Raw genomic sequence first — 27958 nt, forward strand, 5'->3', positions numbered from 1 at the left:
AATTGCACATCAAATTTCTACCAAATCAATTGTATGCACCAAACTTTTGTCAAATCAGTAGCAAATTTCATTGCAACATTTCAAAGTTTTCTCACCCTCTGATCCAACATGCTCCCCACCAACCAAGCAAGAAATAGGCAATGAGCACATGCCATGTGAAAGAGAACAAGCCCTTCAAAATTTGAAAACACTTTGCATGTGTTTGGAGTGTTTAAATTAGCTGTGGACAAAATTATTGAATTTGATAAATTTAATTTTAATATAATTGAGTTTAATAGAATTGATTTATGTTTAAATAAAATAATATAGAAGCAATTATTATCGATTAATGTTGATTGAATATTTTTTATCAAAATTAATTTTGAATGTATAATTATTAAAATAATAATAAATTTTAATACAAAACAAAAAGAATAGAAGTAATTGATAAAAGTTAAGGAGGGTAAAGAAAAAAAATTAAAGAGAGTTGAAATTGTTGAATTAATTATTTAATTAATTAATTGGGTAATGCTAACTTGTGCCCCAAGGGCACACGTTAAGAAATATAAATGGAATGTTTGTGTTGAAAAAGTAAATAAATAAATTAACTATGAACTTTTAATCAAATCAATGCACAATTTTCAAAAACAAATTTTCTATATCCAACACAAACATTCCATTTATAGATTTCTAAACATGTGCCCTTGGGGCACAAGTTAGCATTACCCTAATTAATTAATTATTGATTAACAATAATCAATTATTAGAAATTATTATTAATATAAATTATGGTTCATTGGACTATTCGGTTAAGTCCAATGAGATGCTCTACGCTTTATTTATTTAAACGTTGCACAAATAAACGAATACCATACTCAGAAAACCTAGAAAAGATATTAATCCTCTCATATTCAGTACTCTTCAGATGGTTGTCTTTCAAATTTTACAAGGTACACCGTTCTTATTATTTTTGATAATTCATTGATTAAATAATATAATATAATTTATATCTATCGATTCGATTAAATTTCTATCATTGGTATCAGAGTCATATTAGAAATATTTTATAATTATTTTGTTAAATTGTGTGACTTCGTGAGCAAAGTTCTTCCATACATATTAAGATTATAGTTGGAAGATTTAATAAAAAAGACATTTACAATGGATTTTGATTTTAAAACATGTACCATTCTCTATTATATAAAATACCATTAAGTAAAACCAAACCCTTCATCAATAGCTAATAAAAATAACTTATAGATTACACACAATCAATATTTTTATTCAAATAACTTATACATCAACACATATACGATTAAAAAAAAGATAAATGTTTATATTATAAGCGCTTTAATTATATGTTTATGAAAATAGAATGTAATCTAATCATTATCACTACAAAGACGATAAACAGGAATAACAATTAAATGATTGGCTCTTGGCATAGTAAGGCCAAACTCTTCTTTCATGTCCAAATCACTTGATAACACATGATTTGGCAATTTCCAATCAAAGCAATGCACAAGTTGTGCCACCACCAAACGAATCATAGTTAGACCTAATTGCAATCCAGGGCAGCCCCTTCTACCAGAACCAAATGGTATGAAATGAAAATCACGCCCTTTAATATCTATGTTTCTTCCTTCAAATCTCTCTGGCCAAAACTTTTCTGGATCAGTCCAAGCTTTTGGATCTCTCATAATAGACCATGCATTCACAATCACACGTGACTTTTTAGGTATGAAAAATTCTTCAACCATGCAATCTTCCGATGATTGGTGCGGTATTAGTAGAGGGGCCACTGGATGGAGCCTAAGGCTTTCTTTAATAACCATGTCCAAATACTCTAACTTGTCCAAATCTGATTCTTCCACTTTCCTCTTCGTACCCACTATAGTTTTTAACTCATTTTGCACTTTTTCCATCACTCTTGGATTCTTTAGTAACTCCGAAATTACCCACTCAATTGCTGTTGCAGAAGTATCCATTGAACCCGCTAACATATCCTTTAAAAATAAACATGCAAAAAGTTAATAATATGACCAAAAATAACATATAAGAGCCAAAAATAAATCTTCTTACCAGCATAATGGCTTTGATATTGGACCGTTCAATACGGTATTCAGATTCTTCAACACCAACAAAACCCAACATAACATCTACAAAATCTTTACTCTTATCATCTTTGTTGTCAAATTGAATATGTTCATCAATTATTTTGTCAAAAAAATCATCAAAAAATTTTCCGATTGCCTTCGTACTTTTAGTTAGCCCCTGCAAATCAAGTTTTCCAATGTAAGGAATATAATCACCAATATTAGGAGTAGCTGTTAATTGCATTCCCTCTTGGATCAAAGCCATAAACCCTTTCTCATCCAACTCCTTATCCATAAACTTTTTTCCCAAAACCATTCTACAACTCATATCAGCAGCAAGTGAAGAAATCTTAGCACTTAAATCAACTTTTGTTCCATCATTAGATTTTTCTCTTAGAAACTTTATCAATAGGTCAAGCTCTTGTTCCCTCATGGGCCTAAAAGAGTTGATTTTTGTATGGCTCAATAATTCTAAAGTGCACATTTTTCTCATGTTGCGCCAATAAGAACCATATTCACCAAAACTCATGTTCCTTTGTCCCCAAAAGATGTGTTTTATTGCCTCGGTTGGTGGTCTACTAGCAAACACAATATCATGAGTTTTGAGAAAAAGTTCAGCTGCTTGAGGTGAAGAAACAACTATGGTAGGTTTTAAGCCTAACCTTAAGTGCATGATGGGTCCATATTTTTGAGATAGTTGATGAAGATCACGATGAGGGTTTGGTCCTAATTTGAGAAGGCTACCCAAAATTGGTAACCCTTTGGGACCTGGTGGAAGTTTATTTGTATTTTTGTTGGTTCCCCATAGCCATAGGAAAGCAAGAGAAAGTAGAAAAATAGCTAAATAAATGAAAATCATGATAACTATTTAGGGCAAGTTGAAAATTGCTTCTGTATAGAGAGAGCTATATTTCTATGGTGCCAAGTACCAAGATTTATATAATCTAAGTAGTGACCGCTACTTTTGCATTGACAAAAAACTTGCTTTGTATTTAAGATAAAATAAAATAATTTTTTTTATTTTTTATTTTGATGATAATGTTTAGTTGACTTTTGGAAAAGGAAATGAATATGATCCACACTGAGCTGTAGAGAGTAATATCAACGTGATTGGCAATTAAAACAGCGTTATCTGCTGACATAGTACAAGCAACAAACACATTTTGGACAAGTAGCTATAATAATTGAATTCTGTACTCTCTCAAAATTTCTCTAGTCTCTCTTTCACGTTATTTTTTTTTATCTATATCTCTTTTAATTATTTTCTCCATCTTAATCACCATTTCTTTTTTCCTTCATCTATTTTCTTTCACTTTTTTTAAAAAAAAGAAATACAAATGGATTTGGTCGGATATAACTAATTCCTATAAAATAAGTTTGTAAGATACTCTTTATAAATCATTTTTAATCTCTATCTATTACTAATATGAAATTATAATTTTTTTCTTCAATATAATTTCACGTTCAACACTATTAAGTTTGATGTCTACATTACAAAAAATATTGTCTCCAGTCACGTGATTTAGTGACGTGAAAAATATGTGGTAAAAAAAGTGTGTTGCGACGTGCTATCTATTTTAATTAATAAAAAGAGTGTCTCTCATAAAAGTTTCTAGTTCTACACTATGTAATCAATGCACCCTAGTAAAAAATTCCTCTAACAAATGATATCATGAGCTTTGGTTCGAGAGGGACCGACTAAATTGTATCGAAATGTTCAAGAAGAGGTAACAGCGATACGATACAAATGTAAGTGGGAGAGCATTATGGACTCACACTTGAGGGGAAGTGTTGGAATAATAATGCAAGTGTGAGTAAGTTGAAAAATAGTCTCACATTAGATATGAATGTGGTGACTTGAGCATTTATAATTGTGAAAACCCATTCACCTATCCCTTTGAAGTTTTGGGTGAATAAGTGAGTTCTCCCAAAACCTAGTCCAACACCTTGTATCAATGCTCTCTAGTGTAAAACTCCCCCAACAGCTTGCACATGGAGGAAAAGGTATAATTTTCAAAATTTCAGTTGTGGTGTGATATTTACGTCGCAACCTTAAATTCGAAAACCAAAAAATTTAAGAGAGAAAGTTGAGTGACGAAGGAATTGATGGTTGAAAGATTGACGACGTGAATTTCATTTCGCTAGGTTGAGACATTAAATTCACGTTGTTGACGTGTTTATGTATTTTCAGATGTGTTTCTCACAAGCTCATTTCATTTCTCTCTCCGTCTTCATTTCTTTTTCATCCTCTGTTTTCCTCTTCTTTTCCACTGCTTCTTCACTGCCAATCTCCATTTTTGTTGTCAATTCCTCCACTTCAAGTTCTTTTTTCTATTAATCTTGTTCAATTTTTTCACTATTCTATGCTTATTTCAACGAAATTAAAATAGCTTTTGATTTAACTATATGATTTTTGGATATGTGATTTTGATTTCAAATTTGTACATTATTTGGAGGAGATTAAATCTAAGACAGTCGGAATCAGATCCAGTCGATACTCATTTTATTGCTTTTGATATTTTGTTGTTATGTATTGGGTATTATTTATAGAAAAATAATTTTATGTATTGTGTATTATTTTGTTATTGTGTATTGTTGTTGTTGTATATTGAGAGAGGTTATTTCTTGGAAGAGAAATTCTAAATACAATAGAGTGAATAGAGTTTTTTTTCCAAGGTGTTCATAAAAACAACCACCAATCCAATATATTTAAATCTAAACAATATATATATATATATATATATATATATATATATATATATATATATATATATATATATATATATATATATATATATATATATATAATTTTTAAATATTTGTAAAAATAATATACATTATAAGCGTTTAGAACTCGATTGTGCATTTATAAAAGTATTTATATCAATAATATATTTTTTTCATTTATAATAATATTTATATTTCTGTTTATAAAAATAAGGCTTAATGCATCTTTTGGTCCTTGACTTAATTTAAAATTTTACTTTGCTCCTTATCTGATAAACATTATGTTTTAGTCCCTCAAAAACTATTTCGTTAGTCCATTTAGTCCATTCCATTAATTTTTAAATATAAATATATTGGATGAGACACTATTGTTATTGTTAAGTGTCCACCATAGACTTTATTACTTTTAAAATTTTAACAATTTGATCTTTTAACAAATTTTACATCTTTGGATTTTAAAGGTCTATCTACTATCTTACTATTATTATTCGATTGACCAAAGAGACTAAATTCCCCTTCACTCCAAAATCATTTCCAAATAAAAAAGGGCAATTATGTAATTAACAATATAACATACCACTTTTTCTACTTTTCAATTACCATGAGTCAACTATTAGTTTCTCATTAGTCCAATTTAATTTTTTTCTCTTTCTCTCATTGGTCCAATGCTAATCTTCTCTTCCTCACTTGGTGCATCTTTAAGAAACCATCTTATTGAGAAGCACCAAGCAGATTTAATTTTTTTTCTCTTTCTTTCGTTTCAAATTTTACATTTATATTTAAAATTTTACATTTGTATTTGTTAGATTTTATTTTTTTTCCAACTCACGTGTTCTTTTTTTATATGGTTATTTAGTATAATTGAATTTTAATGATTATTATTCATTTATAATTAAATCAATTGTTTTAAATTTACAAGTTTTTAAATATATTTTATATTAAATAAATTTACATGTTATTAGACTATATTTTACGGGTCACTAACAACATAATAAATATTTTATTTATTTTTTCAATTGTTAAAATTTTTTTTATTCTCTTTCCGTCTCATGGGTCAATTTTTTTCTTTGTGTAATTATTTAATAATTAAGTAATTCATTTCAAATTTATTCGTTTTTAAATAATTTTATACTATATCAATTGCATGATAGTATAATGTACTTTTTAATTTTAATAATATTAAAAATGTATTTATCTCACGGGTCACTAACAAGATAATATTTATTTTAGTTTAATCAATCATTATTTTAATTTAAGAGACAAAATTTTTATTTTTAAATATTAATTTTTTCTCCATTTTACAATTATATTTTTTTCTTCTTTGTGTATGATTATTTAATATAATTAAATCTATATGTTTACTGTTTATTTTTAAAAAGTAAATCATTTCAAATTTTGTATTTTTATCTAAAATTTTACATTTGTATTTGATATTATCTAAGTGTTATAACATTAAGACTCATGTGTTATCACATTAACAAATATTTTGTTGTTATATTTTTTATTTCATGATTACTATTTGAAGATTTTAAATTACTATATTTCTTTTTAATTATTTACATAATATCATAATTAAATAACGATACACTATCAACATATAATATTTTTTTTAACCATACTCATCTTCTTCCTCCTTTTTCATCGTCATCGCCATATTCATTCATCTTAATCTATATTCCAGAAAAATTTCAAGAAAAACTAAAATTTCAAAAAGCAACAAATCCAAATCTAAATTCCAAAAACCAACAAATCATACAAAGTTGAAGTCAATGTAGAAAGATATAGGTTTTTGTTGTTCTGGTAAGAATCTTAAACTAAATTCCCTAATCTTTTTATTCTCATCCTCTTCATATCAACAACAGTGTAGTAACTTCTGCAATTTTCATTCTCACAATTCAATGTTCCAAACTCCACTAAAATACTTTCCATTCTCTACCAAATAAATTCAACCCAATTGATTCCCAAAATCACTTTCCACTTCGAGAATTAAACCCACATAAGCATATGAATTCTGAGATACCAAGTCATATGTCATATTTGGTTGATCTATAGTTAAGTTGAATAATATATTTGAAAGCTTTTTTAACTACCCACCGAAAAATGCAGAATGGAACATAGGATGGCAACGGGTCGGGTGCGGGTTTCACACTATCCAAACTCGCACCCGAAATCAGCACCCAAACCCAAACCCAAATACTGTTGGGGTGGAAAAATAACACTCACGCCCACACCCGTTGGATTTCGTGTTTTTTCACCCAAACTCAATCCCGTAACAAAATACACAAAACATATTTTTCCTACAACTTTCCACAATATTATATATATATATATATATATATATATATATATATATATATATATATATATATATATATATGTGTGTGTGTGTGTGATTTCGAGTTTCGGGTGCGAGTTTCACACTACCTAAACCCGCACCCAACATATCAGGTGGCACCCGAACCCAAATCCAGTCAACTCGAATTTGGGTCTACTTGTCATCCCTACATAAAATGTACTTAACATTAAATGTTCTATAGCAAACGTTTCAACTTTGATGATGTCAGTTTGACATAGTATTATGGTAAAAGTTAACGAATTTTAAATAAATAGTTCAAGGAAAAAATTGGATGAGAATGAGATGATATAGATGAATGAGTAGATAGAAACTCAAATTTCAGTACATTGAATTGATGAATGGTAGCTTTAGATGATTTTTTTTTTGGAATTTTATTTTTTCTTGGAATTTTTCTGGAAATTGGATGAAGACGGTGATGAAGATGAAAAACAGGGAAGAAGATGGATATAGATAAAAAGAATCAAGTGTTAAAATTAAAAAAATAATAAAGTCTATGATGTAAACTAAAAAATAGTGTCTCATCTAATATATTTAAAGTTAAAAAGTAATAGTGTATCAATTAATTAATCGATATTATCACAGGGATAAATATTGTTGCAGTGAGAAAATATATAACTATCACAAGGGAGTAAGGCCTGCTGCATCTGATTCGACCTGTGGAGGAAAAGGAAATATGGATTGCTCTGAACAGCATAAGGAGTACAAAAGCTCCAGGTATTGATGGATACAACTCCATGTTCTTTAAATCTGCCTGGCAAATTGTCAAAGTTGATGTTATTAAAGCAATCCATGAATTCTCTGGTAACATTAATCGCTAAGCCCCCTAAAGCTAAGACCATTAGAGACACGAGACCTATATCAAGTTGCAGCACCTTTTACAAGATAATATCGAAAATCCTCATATCATTACTTATGTGATTAATAATAGTCAATCAACCTTTATACCAGGTAGAATAATCCATGACAATATTATGACTGCGCAGGAACTAGTTAGAGGATATGGTAGGAAGAGTATCTCGATTTTTTTTATCTATATGCCACCTTTTTGAAACAAAAATACCACAATGCCAGAAGTTGAAAAAAATTTCCCAATGTGCCACCTTTTTTGCTTTGGTTCGGCTAAGGATTGGCTGAAAAAATGTTTTTTTTTCTCTAGTTTGGGTTCGGTCAGGGGTTGGCCGACCCTTAACTAGGACTTTTTTTTGTTTTTTTTGTTTTTATGTTTTTGAATTATTAATTAATTTTTTAATATTAATAATTATTTTTCTAATCTACTAAATGATTAAAATATATTATTAAATATTAAATAAATTTAATAATAAAATAAATAAATGGAATAATATTTTTTAAATAAATTAATTAATAAGATATTTTATTAAATTATTTTAATAATTAAATAATACGGTAGGTGCATCTATTAGCCAATCCGTTGAAACGAATATACAAGTAAGACATAAATTGGACGAGCGAATGAAGAAGATGCATGAATGTGTATGTTCGGCCAATGGATGACCGAGCGCATATATTTATATATTTTTTTTTTACAAGGAATTACGGAAATAACTCATCAACATAGCTAATAATCTAATTTTATGCATAGTACATGTGTCAATTACTCTTTGCGTGTGCTTGACATGTTTTGGCAGAACATACACATTCACGAATCTTCTTCATTCGCTCATCCAACTTATGTCTTATTCGTATATTTGTTTCAACGGATCGGTCAATAGATGCACCTACCGTATTATTTAATTATTAAAATAATTTAATAAAATATCTTATTAATTAATTTATTTAAAAAAATATTATTTCATTTATTTTTTTATTAAATTTATTTAATAATTAAATAATATATTTTAGTCAGTTAATAGAATAAAAAATAATTATTAATATTAAAAAATCAATTAAATCAATTAATAATTAAAAAAAAAGTCTTAGTTAAGGGTCGGCCAACCCCTGGCCGAACCCAAACTAGAGAAAAAAAAGCACTTCCAAAACAAAAAAAAAGTGGCATATTGAGAAATTTTTTTCAACTTGTGGCATTGTGGTATTTTTGTTTAAAAAAAAAGGTACAATTGATAAGGCAGAAGAGTACCAACACATATGCAAAGGTACATGGGTGCAATGATTCAGATTTCAATGAAGATCAAGATGAAAAGAAAAGTATTGTAGTCTACCTATTCATGATTGGTGAAGCACCAACCTCATGGATCTCAAGAAAGCAAAGAATTGTGGCTTTGTCATCTTGTGAAGGTGAGTATGTGGATGCATCCTATGATGCGTGTTAAGCATTATGGATAAAGATATTATTTGAAGAGCTCAAGATCATGGAACCAAGGAAGATGAAGTTGATTGTAGATAATAAGTCAACTATCGATCTAGAAAATCATCCTTTGTGTCATGGTCAAAGTAAGCACATAGAGAGAATGTATCGTTTTCTTAGGGATCAAGTAAATAAAGCAAATTTTGAACTTGAGAATTGAAAGACATATTGGCAACTAGCTAACATAGTCACCAAGCTCCTGAAGAAACTCAAGTTTGATGAGCTGAAGAGAAGCATTGGGATAAGAAGCCTCGAAAACATGAATAATGAAGTGCGTTAGTAGATGTAATTCATTGTTTTAGTAGGAAAGCTATATTTGACATAGTTGTACTCGACCTAGTTTAAGTAATTGTAGACAACATAGTCGAAGTAAGCTAAGTAGAAGTTAGTTGTATTCGACGGAGTCGAGTATATCATGTAGTTGTCAAAGTATAAGTATGTATTCGATAGAGTCAAATACTGCAAGTTATGAATTGTGTGTTTTGGTTAGCTATAAATAGGCATTTTATAATGTAAATTAACATAACATTGACAATACCATTTCTCTTTTTCATAATACAGTTTTTCCTCTTTTCTCTTCTCTCTCTCTCTCGCTATATATATATATATATATATATATATATATATATATATATATATATATATATATATATATATATATATATATATATATATATATATATATATATATATATATATATATATATATATATATATATATATATATAGGGGACGACTCAAGTGAGAGCACTTGGTTATTATGAGAAATGAGAACAATGAATCACAACCATTAAATTTAGATTTGTTGATTTTAATGGACATGATTTGTTTCTCTTTCTATGATTCTTATTATTTATTTTAAATCAACATAGAAAGAGAAACATATCCTGTCCATTAAAATCAACAAATCTAAATCTAATGGTTGTGATTCATTGTTCTCATTTCTCATAATAACCAAGTGCTCTCACTTGAGTCGTCCCCATATATATATATATATATATATATATATATATATATATATATATATATATATATATATATATGTATGTATCCCTCTCTTCTTCTTCTTCTTCTTGAAAATCCTAATTGTTCCAACAAATAATTGTTGGGGAGACCGGGGAGCAAGACCCAGAAGTGTCAATGGCCCAAACATTGGGGATTCAAAGAGACCTTGACACCACATATCCACTAAAAACTTAAGGCAACAGAGGTATGAGTTAACTATCTTATAAACCCAACATTTCCTGCATTCCTAGTCAATGTGTGACTTTAGCACTTTCACACTTGAAATCCAACAATCTTCCCCGCCGAGCCAACCAGGCTTTGATACCAATTGTTTGAGAGTCCGGGGAGTAAGGCCTGAAAGTGTCAATATGCCAAATGTCGGGGATATCCAAGAGACCTTGATGTCACATATCCACCCAAAATCTTAAGGAAATGGAGGTATAAGTGACATTTCTTATAAATCCAACATTTCCTCCATTCCTAGTCGACGTGGGACTTTAACACTTGGAACCCAACACACCTTTTAAACCTAAAAATATAAAAATTTATGTAAATGTCTGTGCCTGCAAAAGTCCGCAAAAGAACTAGGCGGGACGAGAACATTAGAGGTTGCAGGCCTAAACCCTTAGTCCCCCCCCCCCCCCCCCCCCCCCCACACTAAAGTACTGAAAAACAGGCATGCCCAACAAGCCGGACATACTTTACCACCCCTAATTGCCCCTTCCAAACCTCAACATGATCACCCGTTGTGCATGAGTCAATTCATATGCACAAAAATATTTGAGTCGATTTAATAACATCATGACTCGATTCAATTAAGATTGACTTTAATCAAATTGATATTTTATGCATGAAAATTAATTTTAACCCAATATATAATGGTAGAATTTTATGAGAAACTCAAAATTTCATAAAATTCACTATACAACAAGACATCAAAACACATTTAACAAATAATTCCCCTTAGCATCAATTTAAGATAACATATTCAAATAAATTTTTAATGTGTTAAATGTTTATAATATTTAAAATATCAAATGTTAGGGGGGTTTTGGTTTTGTGGGAGTATAAACATGGAAGTACAAAATTTAAGAGGAATCTACATGACAACCCCAAATTAAACATGTCACTTTTTAGGGGATATGTTTTTATTATTATAATCTTGACTAAAGTCAATAATTTTAACAAAATATACGTTTCTACTAGAAATTTAGGGTGTACCGAAAATTTCGAAAAAATATTGGATTTTTTTAAATTTCCATGAGTTTTTATCGAAAATTAAAAAAATATACCTGAAATTTTGAAAAAATTCTTGGACGATACCGAAAATTTCGAATGTACCCGAAATTTCGAAATTTCCTGTATTTTGTATTAGAAATTTCGAAATTTTAGGTACATTCTACTAGAAAATTTGAAATTTTTGATACTTTCTACCGGAAATTTCCTGTATTTTGTACTAAATATTTCGAAATTTCCAATACTTTTTATAGGAGTGTATCGAAAATCCCGTCCGAAAATTGTTTATATTTCATCAAAGATAAACTTAGAATATTAAAATTTTGGGAGGTGATATGTTTAATTTAGGGGTGCCATATAGATTCGTCAAAATTTAATCCTCTTAAAGAGACCCACAAGCCCATCTTTGCATTCAATGATGGGTCAACCGACAACACATTCTCTCTTCTGCAGTAAGCTTCTATGCTATCTCACTATCACTCTCTGCAACAACCCTTCCCAATTGCCATGTCTGCCATTTATTTCTCTACTCCTTCTTCTTCATATTATCATCATCCATTTCCAACCACTAATCCTCAACGCGTAACCCTACTCACCCGAATTTCCTGCGTCTCCAACCCAACCCGTCCGATTAGGAAGCAAACGACAGACCAATCCGAAACCCAAGAACTGGTTCGTTTGCTCACTCGGAAGATAACCGACAAAGAACCATTGCTCAAAACATTGAACAAGTACGTCAAGGTTGTCAGAACCGAACATTGTTTCTTGCTCTTTGAAGAATTAGGAAAACACGATAAATGGCTTCAATGCCTTGAGGTTCCTTTCCTTTCTCTGTATCCTTTGTTCTTTTATTTCACTTTTGTTGCAATATTACATATTTTATATTCAATATATTATAGTGTTGTTTATTATGTTACTGCAATCTCTTCGTGTCAGTGTTGGTGTCATGTTTTCTGTGTCTATGCTTCATAGGCTATATATGCGAATTAAGAGTAGTGATGTTTTGAAATTCAGGTTTTCAGATGGATGCAGAAACAAAGATGGTATATTGCGGATAACGGGGTTTACTCGAAACTCATATCAGTTATGGGAAAGAAAGGGCAAATCAGGCTGGCAATGTGGCTTTTCTCGGAGATGAGGAACACCGGCTGTCGCCCGGATACTTCTGTGTATAATTCACTTATTTCTGCCCACCTTCATTCACGGGACAAATCCAAGGCCTTGGACAAAGCTCTTGGGTACTTTGAGAAGATGAAAGGAACGGAGCGATGTAAGCCTAATATTGTTACGTACAATATTCTTTTGAGAGCTTTTGCTCAGGCTCGGAATGTGGATCAGGTGAACTCTTTGTTCAAAGATCTTGACGAGAGTCCTGTTTCACCGGACATTTACACTTTCAATGGTGTGATGGATGGATATGGGAAGAACGGGATGATCCGAGATATGGAATCGGTGCTTGCTCAGATGAAGAGTAATCAGGTTAAGCTTGACTTGATTACCTATAATTTGCTTATTGATGCGTATGGGAAAAAGCAGCAATTTGATAAGATGGAACAAGTGTTTAAGAGTTTATTGCGTTCCAAGGAGAAGCCAACACTGCCTACATTCAACTCTATGATTTTGAGCTATGGAAAGGCACGGCTAAAGGATAAAGCCGAGAATGTTTTCCAAAATATGACCGACATGGGTTATACACCGAGTTTTGTTACGCACGAGAGTCTTATATATATGTATGGCTTATGTGGTTGTGTCTCCAAAGCTGTGGAATTGTTCGATGAACTGATTGAATCAAATGTACCGATAAAAGTTTCTACTTTAAATTATATGCTTGATGTTTACTGCTTAAATGGTTTGCCACAAGAAGCAGATTCATTGTTTGCGAGGGCGAGGAGTATAAAAGTAGTTCCAGATGCATCAACTTATAAGCTTCTTTATAAGGCATACACTAAAGCAAACACAAAGGTGCTTCTAGATAAATTGCTAAAGCAAATGAGTAAAGATGGTGTTATCCCTAATAAGAGGTTCTTCTTAGATGCTTTGGGTGCTATTGGTTCTTCGAGGGTAAAGTTGGGATCTAAAAATGCTGGAACTGATTCAAATAGTCCCCAAAAAATTGTGAAAACTCAACTAGAAACATAGTTGGCAATTCACGCCGAGAGTTCATCGGCCTATCCTTTGTCTCTGGGTTCAATTTTTGTTCACAGGTGTAAGGTATTTTCTTCTGCACAGAGCAATCTTTGTCTTTTGGTTGCTATGTTCTATGAAGAGAATGCTTCAGACCTAACAGCTACCAAAACTAATAATCACTAGTTGATTAACAAAGCCAAAAGTGTGGTCTTGCTGCTGAAAGGTGATGAGTAAATATATGTCTTACAAATGAAGTCTTTATCAATGATGATGTTGATTATTCAGGTGCAATGATCATCTTGATGCAATTCCAAGGCTGATTTTGTAATGTATTATTACCAAAATTATTTGGTGGAAATATTTGTTTTAAAAAAAAAGCATTTGAGTAGTACTTTTAGGGACTTGAAATATTTGTTTATCAGTACTTATACAAGAAACTTTAAATTGTTGCCAAACATCTTAATTTTGATTATACAAATTTGCTATTATGATAATATTATTATATTCTTTAAACTGTGTGCAAAAATTTTAAACGAAATTCATTTTGCAACAAAGTTTAAAAACTAGTAGTATAAAATACTCCCTCCGTCTCAAGTAAATTTCACTTTTTAGTTTCATTGAATAATTAATGTACCTAATCTATAGGTAGATCGGATATATTAATTATTCAATGAACCTACAAAATAAAATTTGCTTATAATATGAGACGTAGAGAGTAATATTTATTAATATTTTGAAAAACATATAAATTGTATAGTACAGGATGAGAGTAGTCAAAAAGCCATAAAAGAACTTTTGACTCAATTTAATCAATCGGAGAATAATGCTAACCGATTAGATTGACGCGATCTTGATACCCAAGGCAAGTTGAATGCACACAGATTATATACAACAACTATATATTGAAAACTTATATACGATTAATTTTCAAAATGTAACCGATTAGAAAAAAAATTCATTCGATCAATATTTGAATTCCATGCACTAGCTAGAAGCCATTTGATCAATATTTGAATCCAACATTGGATGGATGGATGACTCTGATTTTAGTTCAATAAATCAACTTTGATGGCCTTTGTTGATAAAATTTGCACTACTGCTTTCTTTCTCAATTCACTCCACTCTTCTACATTAGGATCAGAGATTATTCTAAGGTACCCCTTCTTCAATGGATAGTTTCTAGATATTAATCATTTTCTCAAATAATTAAAAGGCATTGACTGTACTTTTTCTATTTTCTAGACAGTTACAATAGCACCTTATATTGTCAATTACAGTGGAGTTGTGTTCCGCCAGTACCCTGCTACAGCTATCTATACATACTATGCATGCATGCACCACACACTTATCTTAGTTATTTCTACCTATTAATACTAATACCACAGCAGTGGTCATATAATGCTCACATGCAGAGAAAGAAGGCATTGTCTACTAAGTCATGTAATGTTTTTTGCCTAAGAAATACAAAAACTTTACAAACTCAATTGTAACAAGATTTTGTGTGTAATATTGCTATGAAAGACACTAGCAGCAATGTAATTGTATAATAACACAATTGGTTCTCGTAAGCAAAACATAACTTGATCACTCTTCATTCTCGAGAGCACTAAAGTCAGGTTCTGGGGGTTTCGGGATACTCAACAGGTCTCTAGAACTTGGAATTCGTCGTCTAAAACCACGAAGATTAGCAGCAAAGCGAGAAGCAAAGACTGTTGTATTAATTCCAAATTTTGACAAATTTTGGGCTTGTGGAACCAAAGCCTTTGTGGATTCATCGATTCCTTCATAGTATTCTTCTTCCTCTTTCCTTCGCCTTCTCTTTAAATGCTTCCTCCATGCAGCTTGAATGTAGATTGCAGCCCATGTTCTCCATTGTTGCGAGTAGAAACGGAAGGTATGTTGAACCTGTCTACTATGTATGTGTCTAAATTGTGATGCGACAAACTTTAACTCCTCCGCTTCTAAAGCAAATGCCTCTACTTCACTCATAGCTTTCACTGTTCTAGTTGATGATGGCAAGTTAGCAGCAGATTTTGGATCCAATGCCCATGTTAACAACTCTTCACCACAGAAATCACCTTCCTTCAAAACTCCTCTGTTGAAAAAGCCGCTTCTTCCACCATCCGTAGTAACACTCTCTAGACGACCACGAATGATGAACAACATCTCGTCAACTGGATCGCCTTCCCTAACTATGTAGGTTGCTTCTGTATATAAACTCGGTTTCAATCGCTCGCATATTGCATCAAGCAAGCGTTCGTCCATGTTAGCAAAGAGAGGAACCTAAACAATATATATAATAGAATATTTATCAGAAAAAATGAAGCCTTAGAAAACTTTTGTGTTACAAATTATAAAGAGTTATCTCAAAAAGCACAAGCTAGTTTGCTCACTCAGTACTCACCCTTCGGACCAAATTCAAACAAAGATGACGTTTGATATCTCTTCTGAGATCTTTTGGAAGACTCTGAACCAAGTTTTCTTCATCTACTCCACGCGTGTTCAACCACTTGTATTGGTCGTATCGTCTCACTCTTTCCCTTAGCTCCGAAGGAAGCAAGCGATGATGCATCCACTGCTCGGAATCACGCCTTTTGATCCTCATTTCCTCCAGACGAACCGACATAGAGTTAAGGTAGGTCTATCCAATTACATTATAACACAAAGATTAAAGTACTATATTAATCAAGATGCTATAAATCATAGTTTACAGTGAATACTTTTTCGCTTACCTGCATGTTTCCGATGAGAAGAGCAAAAAGAACAAGCCCCATAATAGCTATTACTATCGAAAACATAACCTCCCCGGGGTAAGTACTAGTAAGAAGCCCCTGACCAAGTGTACTGTGAAAAGAAAAACAGTTGATTAGGATTGTAAATGCTTCAGGTTCGAACCGAGCTGGAGCATGCAGTAGCATGCTAAACGAGATGTATGCATCGCACCGGCCAATGCACTAGCATAGTTCAAAAGAATCAAACAAGGAATATACCTCAAATTCTGAAGTCCCCACCATAGACAGTAACAAAATTTAGGGAAGACTTGTATGGAAGCAACAATATCAGACTCTATAGCTTGAGAGAAGATTCCATAATTAAAAGCTGAGTTACCATCTTCAACAAAGCATTTACTTTTAAGAACAGATTCACTGACATTTCTCCATTGATTGTACCCTCGTATATGCTTACTCGTACTTCCACAATACAAAAAATGCGAGTTACATCCTGGAACCTCCTTACAAGCATTCTTCCAACACGTGTCGTTACGTTCTATGGCTAGTAAGTACCAGACAGAACCAGTAATCTACAAAATCATAGTCAGAAAAGCAAACATCTTACTTCAAATCTCAGTAAATCGAAACTTGTTTTACAAGACGGACTTACATGGCTAGCAAGCATATACCAAATCAAATAGTACATAGCACCAAGCAATGCATTTTCAGAGAAAACACCGGCCGTCTTTTTAACTTCTGAAGCCAACGGTATAAATCGTACAAATCTCGGTAAGTATTGCATGATGACAGCTCTCAGAAGCGATGTCTTTGTATCCAATACTTCTATACGTCTTGTAGTATAAAGATATTTCCATACGATAACCTACGAAAAAAATCAACATGTTTGAGCTAAAAACTCCAAATCTTATTGGATTATTAGATCACAAGTAGTAAGTATCTCAAACCTGTGGGAATGGCAGTACAGACAAGAAGTCAAAAATGAAGTAGCGTTGTAAATATCGTTTCGCGATCAATCCAGGATCTATGACAAGTTCGCCTCTTCCAAATACTCGAGATGAAGGTGCAATGAAGGCGGTGCGAAATTGAAAACTTATGCGAATGAGATAAATGCAATCACATATTGTTCTCAATGTAATAATAAAACTCGCGAGCTTGTTATCTATTGCTAAGCAAAACGATTTGTGGTTGAAATAAGGAAGGTAAAAAAAGAATGGATCACAAGCTATTGAAAGAATGCATAGAATCTCGAAAAACTTGTTCCAATACAGAAGATTCTTATCTTGAGGATCAAATACTTTTTTCTGCGAAACTTTAAGATCTTCCGGAAAAACTGACCAAGTGACTCCACTTTTGATTGATCTTCCAATATGTTTTAGTCCATCTGATCCCCTCTTCACTCCAAACCGAAATGATTTCGACGTGTTTTTTTTCCCGCGACCCGGAATCGGCAAAGAATTTATATTAAATCTTAATTTCTTCATCCCACTTGAGCTAGATTGCTTCGACGAATTGGAATCCAAATCATCCAACCTACATCATCCACTATATATTAGACTTAACAACTTAGATTTTGCAAACCTTATAACTACAGTGAAATTTCAAAAAAATGAAAGCGAAATCAAGTCCCACTAAAATAATTATTGGTCAGACTTTACTTACCTCGTAACCTAACTCCAGATTACTAGAGTCGTTAATACAAAAACGAAAAAAAATACTAATCTAATCATATTGATAATGTTACAAAAATGGAAGATTGAAATACCTCACAAATTTCTCTTTCTGACCTCCAATATATTGTGACTTGTAACCAGAGTCAAACATTGTGAAGAAAATAACATAGAGATCTGTCAGAAACACTAGATATGTCTACCAATTTTGTCATATGAAATTCATTCAATGCATAAGTTCTAGTAGAATATGAAATTCATACAATTATAATGAATGAAGAAAAAAAATAATCCTTATATAATAAAGGATTATAAAATCACACACAAGAAAACCTTGAAATGAATTTTTTATACATCAAATATGTTACTTTTAAGGTTTGAACAAACTATGTTGTTATAAACCATTATTGTTCATAACAATGATAATGAAAAAAATGATTTAAAACACAATCATGAAAGATGAAAATTTGGAATGAAAAGAGATTCTCTAAATATAAAATGAAGAAACTTACTGCGAGAATGTTTGTGGGTGTTCATAGAAAAATATGGTACATTGGTTTTTCTGGAGAGGAAAAAGAGAATGGAAGAGGGAGAAACCTTTTCACCATGTTTTTCGGATATATTTAGGAACATTATAAGACACAGTTATGACTGTTACATGTGTCGCCGCCATATTTTGTACATGGTTCATTTTGTAATTTTTGGATTTATCGATTTATTTATTTTTTAAAATAAACTTTTAATTAGCTTTAGATAAAATTTGTTAATTTAGTCTCTATGATAAAAGACAAAATTAACCAATTGATTAACATCTAGTGAAAAAATCAATCTAACTTGGTTACCAATACAAAATGTTACACCATTTTTTATTTTCTAAACCATTTATTTCGTTGGCTAGAGATTTATGAAGATAAAATATTTTCGGGGTGAAAAACAACTCATAAAGACTAACACAATTCGTAGGTTCAATTCATTTAAAGTGTGTCATTCAAATGGAAGGACATCCTCCATTCCATCAAAACGGTTGATACTCAACGACTATGCGCATTCTACAACGAACTACCTACGCTTCACGCGGGCAACCTGATGACAACAATAACTGTCTTTTCTATATATGAGTGACTGGAGCCACACCCAGTTAATTTAGGAAACTCATTCAGTTCCCTCACCATAGAACCAAATTCGTTTACTTCACGTCTCAGTTCCACCGCTACACCTTTATTTTCATCCTCCCCACACTTGGATTTCACCACTATTACATAGTCTTCTACAGGTCATTGTGACAATAATTCCCCTACACATGAATCTTGTGGCGGAGATAGAACCCACTCACTACATAAACTCTGAGATGGAGTGTGATAGGCTGCAAGTGCACAACTTATATCAAAGTAGTAAAAGTTATTGTTAGAACCATGGTTTTAAGATTAGTAGAATTTTGCTAAAACATGGTCTATAGCAAAGATGTACATATAGTCTCACCTATGGTTGTCAAACTCGCGGATAGACTCGTAAACTCGTACGAGTTTACGAGTCTAAGAAGCAAAAATAAGTTGACTCGCGCATAGAATCGTTTTTTGATAGACTCGGGTAGACTCACACAAACTCGTGTAGACTCACGAGTCTATAAGTTTTTTTGAAAAAACCCAAAAAAGGCCCAAATTCCCCTCAAAGATTTTATATTATTGAAAAAAACCCCTTTTTATATATTTTTGCTTGTACGAGAATTAGAAAATCTCTCTCCTAGTCTCTGATTTCTTTCTCTCTTCATTAATGGCGCGCATTTATTTTGTCTCTTTCTTTGTTCGTGTTTGTTTTCCTAAATCAATCCTTCAATGTGTAAGTATTTTCTTGTTTGTTTCGCTTAAATGTTTCTCTCGTGTGTTCTCTTGTGTAAAGGTGATGTGCCTTTATTCAATCAGGTTCGCTGATCCGAATCCCTATCTATCAATTTGACATGACAAAATAGTTTAGAAAATTTATTATTTATAGAAGAAAACGTTTTTGTATGTTTTGAAATAATATATTGCTATAGTTTTGACAAAATTGTGATTTACGATTTATGATGAAATGCATTGCTCACGGTTTTGAAATAATGAAAATTTGCTACAATTTTTACTAATTAATTAATTAATTAATTATTGATGATAATTATAAAGAATCTACATACCAAGTGTTGTAAAAAGCTAGGGTGAGTGGGTGAATTTGATGATACAAACATAAAAATTCCTCAATTTAGATTAAGTTTTGACATAAGGCTAGAAAAGTTTGACCAGAGCCATAATTTAAACTGCGGCTGTAAATGAAGTTGTGAATATTGTGATTGCAATCATTGTGATTTTTGTGAAGCACATTGATATTGGTGGTGATGGTTTTACTGGAGCTTTGAATTTTTAAAGCCATTAGCATATATGTTTAATGATTTTTATTTTGTTTTATGTAATAGCCAATTAAGAAGAAATTAGTACTTTAAGTCTTTAACTACATACTTTGCTATTTTGTTTGTTTTATTATCGAGTTTTTTTGTTAAGAAATTTGTTATGGAGTATGAAATGTAAATTTTGATTTAATTGGTATTCTATTATATATATATTTGTGTCATATATAAGGTATTTACAGGAATAAAAATATATGTGTGTCATGTAGGTGCCACTTATAGATTTTTAAAATTCATTTTTAATTTTCCATAGACTAGTACGAGTTTGCGAGTCGAGTCTACAGTCCTTTTACAAGTCTGAGTAGATTCGTGAGTTTGACAACTTTGGTCTCACCTATCAATATGATGGATCCATTTGGAATTGGTTTTTTTCTTGGTGCAACAGTTTTCATTAAAATTGGCGCCATTATCGAAGGCTCTCTATCGATTTTAACCAATATTAGAGTCATAAGAATTATATCCTCGCGTTCTAGACCTTGTGTTCCTGGCCTTTACACGGTCTAGCGTAAGAAACTCAATTTTCTAAAAAATTGACTCTGAATCAAAATTTTACTGTGTCATTTCATCATAAAAAATAGGGATCAACCAAATTAAAATATAAGTAATCATTTCACTTTCTTCAATATTTTTAATCAAATAAAATACCAGTAATAAATAAATAATGTGTTTTATTTAAAATATTCACACAAGTAGAGCCTGCCAAAAAAAAATTAAGTTGCAAATAAATTAATTAATCAAATTAAAATATAAGTAATAATTTTATAAAATAATATTATATTATTAAATATTTTTAATTTAACAAAAATATAAGTGATAAATCAATGATATGTTATATTTATAATTATGTAATGAATAAAATCATATAAGTTCTAAAGTACAAATAAATAAAAAAATTAAAGACTATGGTCATAGTATATTCAAAATAAAATAATAAATAACATTATATCACCTCTAAAGTATATAATAATTAACATTATATCAACTCTAAAGTATAAAATAATGAATAAGATTATATCAACTCTAAATTACGAATTTCTTGGACTCCACCTAAGAGAGGTTGGTGAAACTGAATGTGGATGGAGCCAACAAGAATGACAGTACTTCCGATTGTGGAGGAATTGTTAGGACTGAGAAAGGTGATATGGTTGTTTGTTTTGCGAAGTTTGTGGAGGAATTGTTAGGACTGAGAAAGGTGATATGGTTGTTTGTTTTGCGAAGTTCCTGGCCAGCTATAATGCTTTTATGGTGGAGCTTTGGGGTCTATATGAAGGTTTGATGTTGCTCCATAGTGTAGTGAGATTGCTTGAGGAGGATGCCAAGGGTGCCTCGTTTACTAGGCTTGTCAGCGGGTAGTTTCGTTTGTTTTCGAGCTTCGGCGCTCATTATAACAAAAAAATATATATTATTAATAATATTAGTTTTTTTAATCAAACTATATTATAGATCAAATTAAAATCAATAGTTTAGAAGTCAAAATTATAGTGAGAATAGAAAAATATTTTGATGATATTTAGATATTAAGCATAATATTTTCAAAAATATTCTCCTATTGTGATAATCTAATAATTATGGAAAATAAGAAATATTTTTGGAAAGATTCTCCTGTTATAAATTTTTTAAATATTGAGTATAATTGAGAAAAATTCAATTATATACTCTTATTATAGAATTAATAAATCTTAAGTGTTAATTAAATTTAATTATTAATATCAATAATTCTTATTTCACAATTTTATATATATATATATATATATATATATATATATATATATATATATATATATATATATATATATATAAGGAGGGTTATATTGACTCCAAGAGTAAGTGTTCAACACTTACTCCAAATCATAACCATTGATTTTCATTAATCTAACGGTTTTAATTGATCATTTAATCTAATTATTTTTGGAAATATTTTTTTTATATAAAACTTTAATTAAAACCATTGGATTAATGATAATCAATGGTTATGATTTGGAGTAAGTGTTGAACACTTACTCTTGGAGTCAATATAACCCTCCTATATATATATATATATATATATATATATATATATATATATATATATATATATATATATATATATATATATATATATATATGCATACATAGGTTAGCCTATTTAGCGTTTTTTCTAATATATATTCATACATGGGCCTATCTATTTAGCATATCTCTAATATATATGAAAGAAAATTATACCTCATACCCCTACCATTATCCATCTACCCCTACATTTTTTAAAATATTCCAATTTTATCCTTTTAATTAATAAAAATAATTTTATTATTTAATATTTATCATTTCACACCCCTACCAAAATTCATCGGATAACTTGCAATCAAGTTATCCGGTTTGTAATTTTTTTTCACCGGATAACTTGTAGTCAAGTTATCCGGTTTGTAATTTTTCTTCACTGGATAACTTGCAGTCTAGTTATCCGATTTGTAATTTTTCTTCATCGGATAACTTGTAGTCAAGTTATCCGATTTGTAATATTGAGTATAATTGAGAAAAATTCAATTATATACTCTTATTATAGAATTAATAAATCTTAAGTGTTAATTAAATTTAATTATTAATATCAATAATTCTTATTTCAGAATTTATATATGCATACATAGGTTAGCCTATTTAGCGTTTTTTCTAATATATATTCATACATGGGCCTATCTATTTAGCATATCTCTAATATATATGAAAATATAGGCCGACCTATAAGGCTTCATAGACTTTTTTTAATAGCCTAAGCCTAACCTATTTAATAAAATAGACTTTAAAAAAAGGCTTAATTACAATTTTGGTCCCTCTATTTTCTCGGATTCACGAAATTGGTCCCCCTATTTTAAATTTAAACAATTTTGATCCCCCTATTTTAGATTTAAACAATTTTGGTCCCCCTTTCATACTTTTTCACTTAAAATTAACGATATTTTCAATTTTTAAATGACAAATTACTTGCAAAATATGACAAATCATCACATATAAACTTATTATTAAATTTTGTAGATAAAAATATAAGTTAAAAAATTAAAAATCTCATCGATTTTCTTTGAAAAAATATGAGAGGGGGACTAAAACTGTTTAAATATAAAATAGGGGGACCAAAATTGTTTGAATTTAAAATAAGGGGACTAAATTCGTGAATCAGACAAAATAGGGGGACCAAAACTGTAATTTAGCCTTTAAAAAAACATAAACCTAATCTCTTTATTAAATAGGTCTGGCTTGAGCTGACCCTAAGTAAGCTAGGCTATAGGTCCCTTAGGGCCGACTTGACCTATTCCCACCCCTACTCTTGATGAGATATTTAAGATCTAATTGTTAAATGTATTAGAAATGGTTTTTAAAGATTTTAACACAGTCAAAATTATATAAATTTAAAAAAAAACTATATTCTAGAAATGATTTTTGTGAAAAAATATTTAAGATAACTTTAAATTTAAGTAATATTTATTATAAGAAAAAATGTCATAATGAAATATTAAAAAAAAATTATAAAAAATCATTTTTTTAATTTATATATTAAGAAAAATGAATAGTAATAAATAAAAAATTTGTAAAGTAAAAATTTTGATCTCTAAAACGAGGATGAGAATAAATCAATACACCAAAACTAACAACATTTGTTTATTTAGATATAAATTATAAAAATAAGATAAAATAAGACTTTTTTGTTATTCAGAAACATTCGTTTAAAGAGGAACTAATTGATTATTTTACATTACAATAAAAATAGATCCATATATATATATATATATATATATATATATATATATATATATATATATATATATATATATATATATATATATATATATATATATATATATATATATATATATATATATATATATATATATATATAATATAAAAAATTTGGAAAAGATTTATAATATTCAATGTTTTTATTTAAACTTTAACGTTTGATAAAAAAAAGAGTGAATTTTGATAGATAAGACACACGATTAATTACAGAATAATTTGTTTTCATTTACAGAACAAACAAATGTCTTTCATATCAAACTATAGCAACGAAAAAACTACACTAAATCATGTCAGTTCCAAAAAAAATACACTTATATATATATATATATATATATATATATATATATATATATATATATATATATAAATCAAATTTTGATAGATATTAATAATTGAAAAAATGGTCTAAAAAATAAGTTTTATTTAACAATATTAATAATTGTTTAAAAAAAATAACAAAAATTTTCGAATATAAAAAATGGGTTTTCATCTAGGTTTATAAATAATTGGTTTAAAAATAATTTTGAGAAAGTAACTAATTTAAAACTTGTTTTGGAACCATAGCCAAATTTATATCAGGTTTTGGTTGAAATGTATATGATTATAAATTCTAACTATCTAAATGGTCTATAATGTTTTTGCAAATATATAATTATAACATTTTTTTCAATTTAAGTTAATTAAATTGTGATTTTAATAAATTTTCTTAATATCAAAATATTTAATGTTATCGTTTAAATTATCTTTTAATTTTGGATATTAATAGTGCATAGCATTTTTATAATCAACTACTAAAATTAACCAAATTTTACGCTACATTTTTCATATTAAACAAACTATATAATTTTCCTTTTTCCAAAATAATATAAAAAATATATATTGTTATGAGAATAATTATATTGATTTACAAATAATCATTTACTCAAATTAGAAATACTAAATCAAACTTGTACATCACACGGGATCTAAAAATAAAATTATTTAATCACAAAAGTTTTTACATTTTGTTCAAATTTTAATTTAAAATTTTTTATAAATTTAATTGTAAATTTTGTTGTGCATTTTTTTTAGCAAGAAAAGAAGATATTATAAATCAAATAGAGAAATACAAGGTACACAGGGAGACCAAGGCAAGACCCCTTAAAGACAAACTTTAAGCTTTGGGGTACCCAACTTGTCTAGCAAGAAATCTCTAGAGATATCTTCATGAACAAAATTAAAAATTCTATAAGACTTGTATTTTAAACCAAGATTAGCCAAGGAATCACCACAAAAATTGGTTTCTCTATATATGTGTTATCATAAAGTCAATTTTGATCGAGTAGTCCCAACACACTAGCCAATGAGATCAAAGTTTCCAAGGCCCATTGAACGGTTCTTTAAAGCATTCACGACAAACATACATTCCGTTTCTAACCAAAGTTTAGTAATCTTCCTCCTCTTCGCTTCTTCAATAGCCAAAATAGCAGCAATAAGCTCTGCAACTTCAGGCGCCTCCGAGCCTATGAAGTCACAAAAACTAAAGACATGATTGGCATTGTGATCGCGAAAAATTCCACCACACGCATCTAATTTTGGAATACCAGACACCACACCATCAATATTGCATTTCATCCAACCATTTAAAGGAGGAGACCATAGCATCTCCAAAGTTTGAACAATTTTCTTGGGGTTTAGTTTGATTCCAAACTTCTTGAGAAGAAAAAAATTGGACAAGGCAGAATTTGTAACCCTGCAGGAATTATCCCCAACTAACTTGGCTTGAGCAGTTACCATCCCCACACAGGATTTCCAGTTTGCAGCTTTGTCTTCAAATATACTTTTGTTCCTAGTAGACCATATTTGATGAAATATGCAAGCTATGCTTGCCTGAACCCCTACGTTAGCTTGAGGACACCAAGGCTGCTCAAGGATCTTCCAACAATCCTCCAAATTATATATCATCAGATTAACTTGAAAAGTGCCAGCAAACCAAAGCCAAATATTTCTAGCAAAGCTGCAATCGAAGAACAAATGGGAAGAGGATTCACTGAAATTTTTACAGAGGATACAAAGAGAAGGAAATGAGAATCCTCTAAATCTTATATTATCATCTTTCGGCAGTTTATTATGAATAAATCTCCACACAATCATTGAATGAGCAGGAGTATCAATATCCCAAGGAAAAGATCTCCATTTTCAAAGGGGCCTTGGCTTTGCTATAGTATTGTAGGCCTCCTTTAAAGTTAGTTGACCTTCCTTTGCATTCTTCCAAACAAAACAGTCATCAATCTCAGCATCAGGTATGGACACTCTAGTAATAAGAGGAAGTAAGTTTGGTAAGGCGAGTTGGATGTTATCCTTAATAGACCAGGCATTTCTGATCCACCAATCACTAACCTTTGAAGTTAGAGCAAAGTGATACTTCTCATGAATATGGAATGTGTTAACTAAAGGCTCCCCTAACCAGTTGTCTATCCAGAAATTCACCCTCCTACCACAACCAATACTCCACATACAACTATCCATCACAGTTCCATATGTCTCCTTAATCCCATGCCAAATCGAGGATTCGATAGCATATTTAATAATTCTACCATTTCTCAAAAATCTAGCCTTTAACACATTAGACTAGCATTGAGTGTCATTAAGAAACTTCCAGCATAAATGTAGGTTAGTAGCAGTGTTGCAGTCCTTCAGAGACAGAATTCCCAAGCCACCTTCATGTTTATTTTTGCAATAAATCTTCCAGGCCACAGTGACTGACTTTTTCTTATCAATGTTGCCACTCCATATGAAGTTCCTCATACATTTTCCAATCATATTAACAATGCTTACAGGCCAGTGATAGATGGATAGGCAGTGAATAAGCATACTCATAATAGTTGTTTTCACCAGTTGTACCCTGCTTGCCATAGAAAGAACTTTTGCCTTCTAGTTTGCAAGCTTGATCCTTATGTTATCAGCAATGTGTTGGAAGTAACTTGCTTCAGTCCTTCCCACAAAAATAGGGACTCCAAGGTATATGAAAGGAGGGTTAGCTTTGGTGGAGCCAATGGTCTCATCCAAGAAGTTGTGCCTAGCCAAACTCATCCCACCAGCATATATCAATGATTTGGTGCAGTTGCAGAATTGGCCAGAATAATTCCCATAATCTTTAAGAAGATCACAAATAGCCTTTATAGATTTGGTATCACCCCTGCAAAAGATCATTATGTCATCAACAAAAAGAGTGTGAGAAGGGATCATACATGATTTGTTAGCTCTTATAAGATTAATTTGGTGTGTGTGCACAAGGTTAGTTATGCCACGACTCAAGACATCCTCTGCTATGCAGAATAAGAGAGGAGACAGAGGGTCCCCCTGCCTCACACCATTAGTGCATTTGAAATATGCAATCTGATTGCCATTAAACCCTATGGACATGCAGGCAGAGTTTAAATTAGTTTTAATCCAGTTACAGAATTTTTCATTAATACCAAAGAAGACAAGAGTTTGAATGAGAAAGTCCCAATTAATGGTATCA

General features: G+C 30.6%; 3 protein-coding genes across 5 annotated transcripts; 1 reads left to right on the forward strand and 2 right to left on the reverse strand.

The window, feature by feature from the left end:
- Positions 1 to 1199: 1199 nt before the first annotated feature.
- On the reverse strand, positions 1200 to 3029 carry LOC131603192 (cytochrome P450 71AU50-like). The gene is made up of 2 exons (XM_058875471.1): positions 2062 to 3029; positions 1200 to 1985 (listed from the first exon to the last, which is right to left on the reverse strand). The coding sequence occupies exons 1-2, from the start codon at positions 2932 to 2934 to the stop codon at positions 1362 to 1364; spliced, it is 1497 nt and encodes a 498-aa protein (XP_058731454.1). The 5' UTR covers positions 2935 to 3029; the 3' UTR covers positions 1200 to 1361.
- A 9142-nt stretch (positions 3030 to 12171) lies between these two features.
- Positions 12172 to 14318, forward strand: LOC131607790 (pentatricopeptide repeat-containing protein At4g39620, chloroplastic-like). The gene is made up of 2 exons (XM_058879751.1): positions 12172 to 12538; positions 12737 to 14318. The coding sequence occupies exons 1-2, from the start codon at positions 12185 to 12187 to the stop codon at positions 13859 to 13861; spliced, it is 1479 nt and encodes a 492-aa protein (XP_058735734.1). The 5' UTR covers positions 12172 to 12184; the 3' UTR covers positions 13862 to 14318.
- A 767-nt stretch (positions 14319 to 15085) lies between these two features.
- Positions 15086 to 18869, reverse strand: LOC131603195 (putative cyclic nucleotide-gated ion channel 8). 3 transcript variants are annotated; one of them, XM_058875472.1, is made up of 8 exons: positions 18761 to 18839; positions 18344 to 18425; positions 17526 to 18111; positions 17231 to 17443; positions 16840 to 17150; positions 16582 to 16693; positions 16254 to 16490; positions 15086 to 16132 (listed from the first exon to the last, which is right to left on the reverse strand). In XM_058875472.1, the coding sequence occupies exons 1-8, from the start codon at positions 18783 to 18785 to the stop codon at positions 15434 to 15436; spliced, it is 2265 nt and encodes a 754-aa protein (XP_058731455.1). In that variant the 5' UTR covers positions 18786 to 18839; the 3' UTR covers positions 15086 to 15433. The 3 variants fall into 3 exon arrangements, with proteins under 3 accessions (XP_058731455.1, XP_058731457.1, XP_058731456.1); XM_058875473.1 differs by having other exon boundaries at positions 15088 to 16132; positions 18344 to 18381; positions 18761 to 18869; XM_058875474.1 differs by lacking the exon at positions 18344 to 18425 and having other exon boundaries at positions 18761 to 18821.
- Between the last annotated feature and the right edge of the window lie 9089 nt (positions 18870 to 27958).

The sequence above is a fragment of the Vicia villosa genome, linkage group LG5 (assembly GCF_029867415.1).
Source record: "Vicia villosa cultivar HV-30 ecotype Madison, WI linkage group LG5, Vvil1.0, whole genome shotgun sequence".
Classification (NCBI taxonomy): domain Eukaryota; kingdom Viridiplantae; phylum Streptophyta; class Magnoliopsida; order Fabales; family Fabaceae; genus Vicia; species Vicia villosa.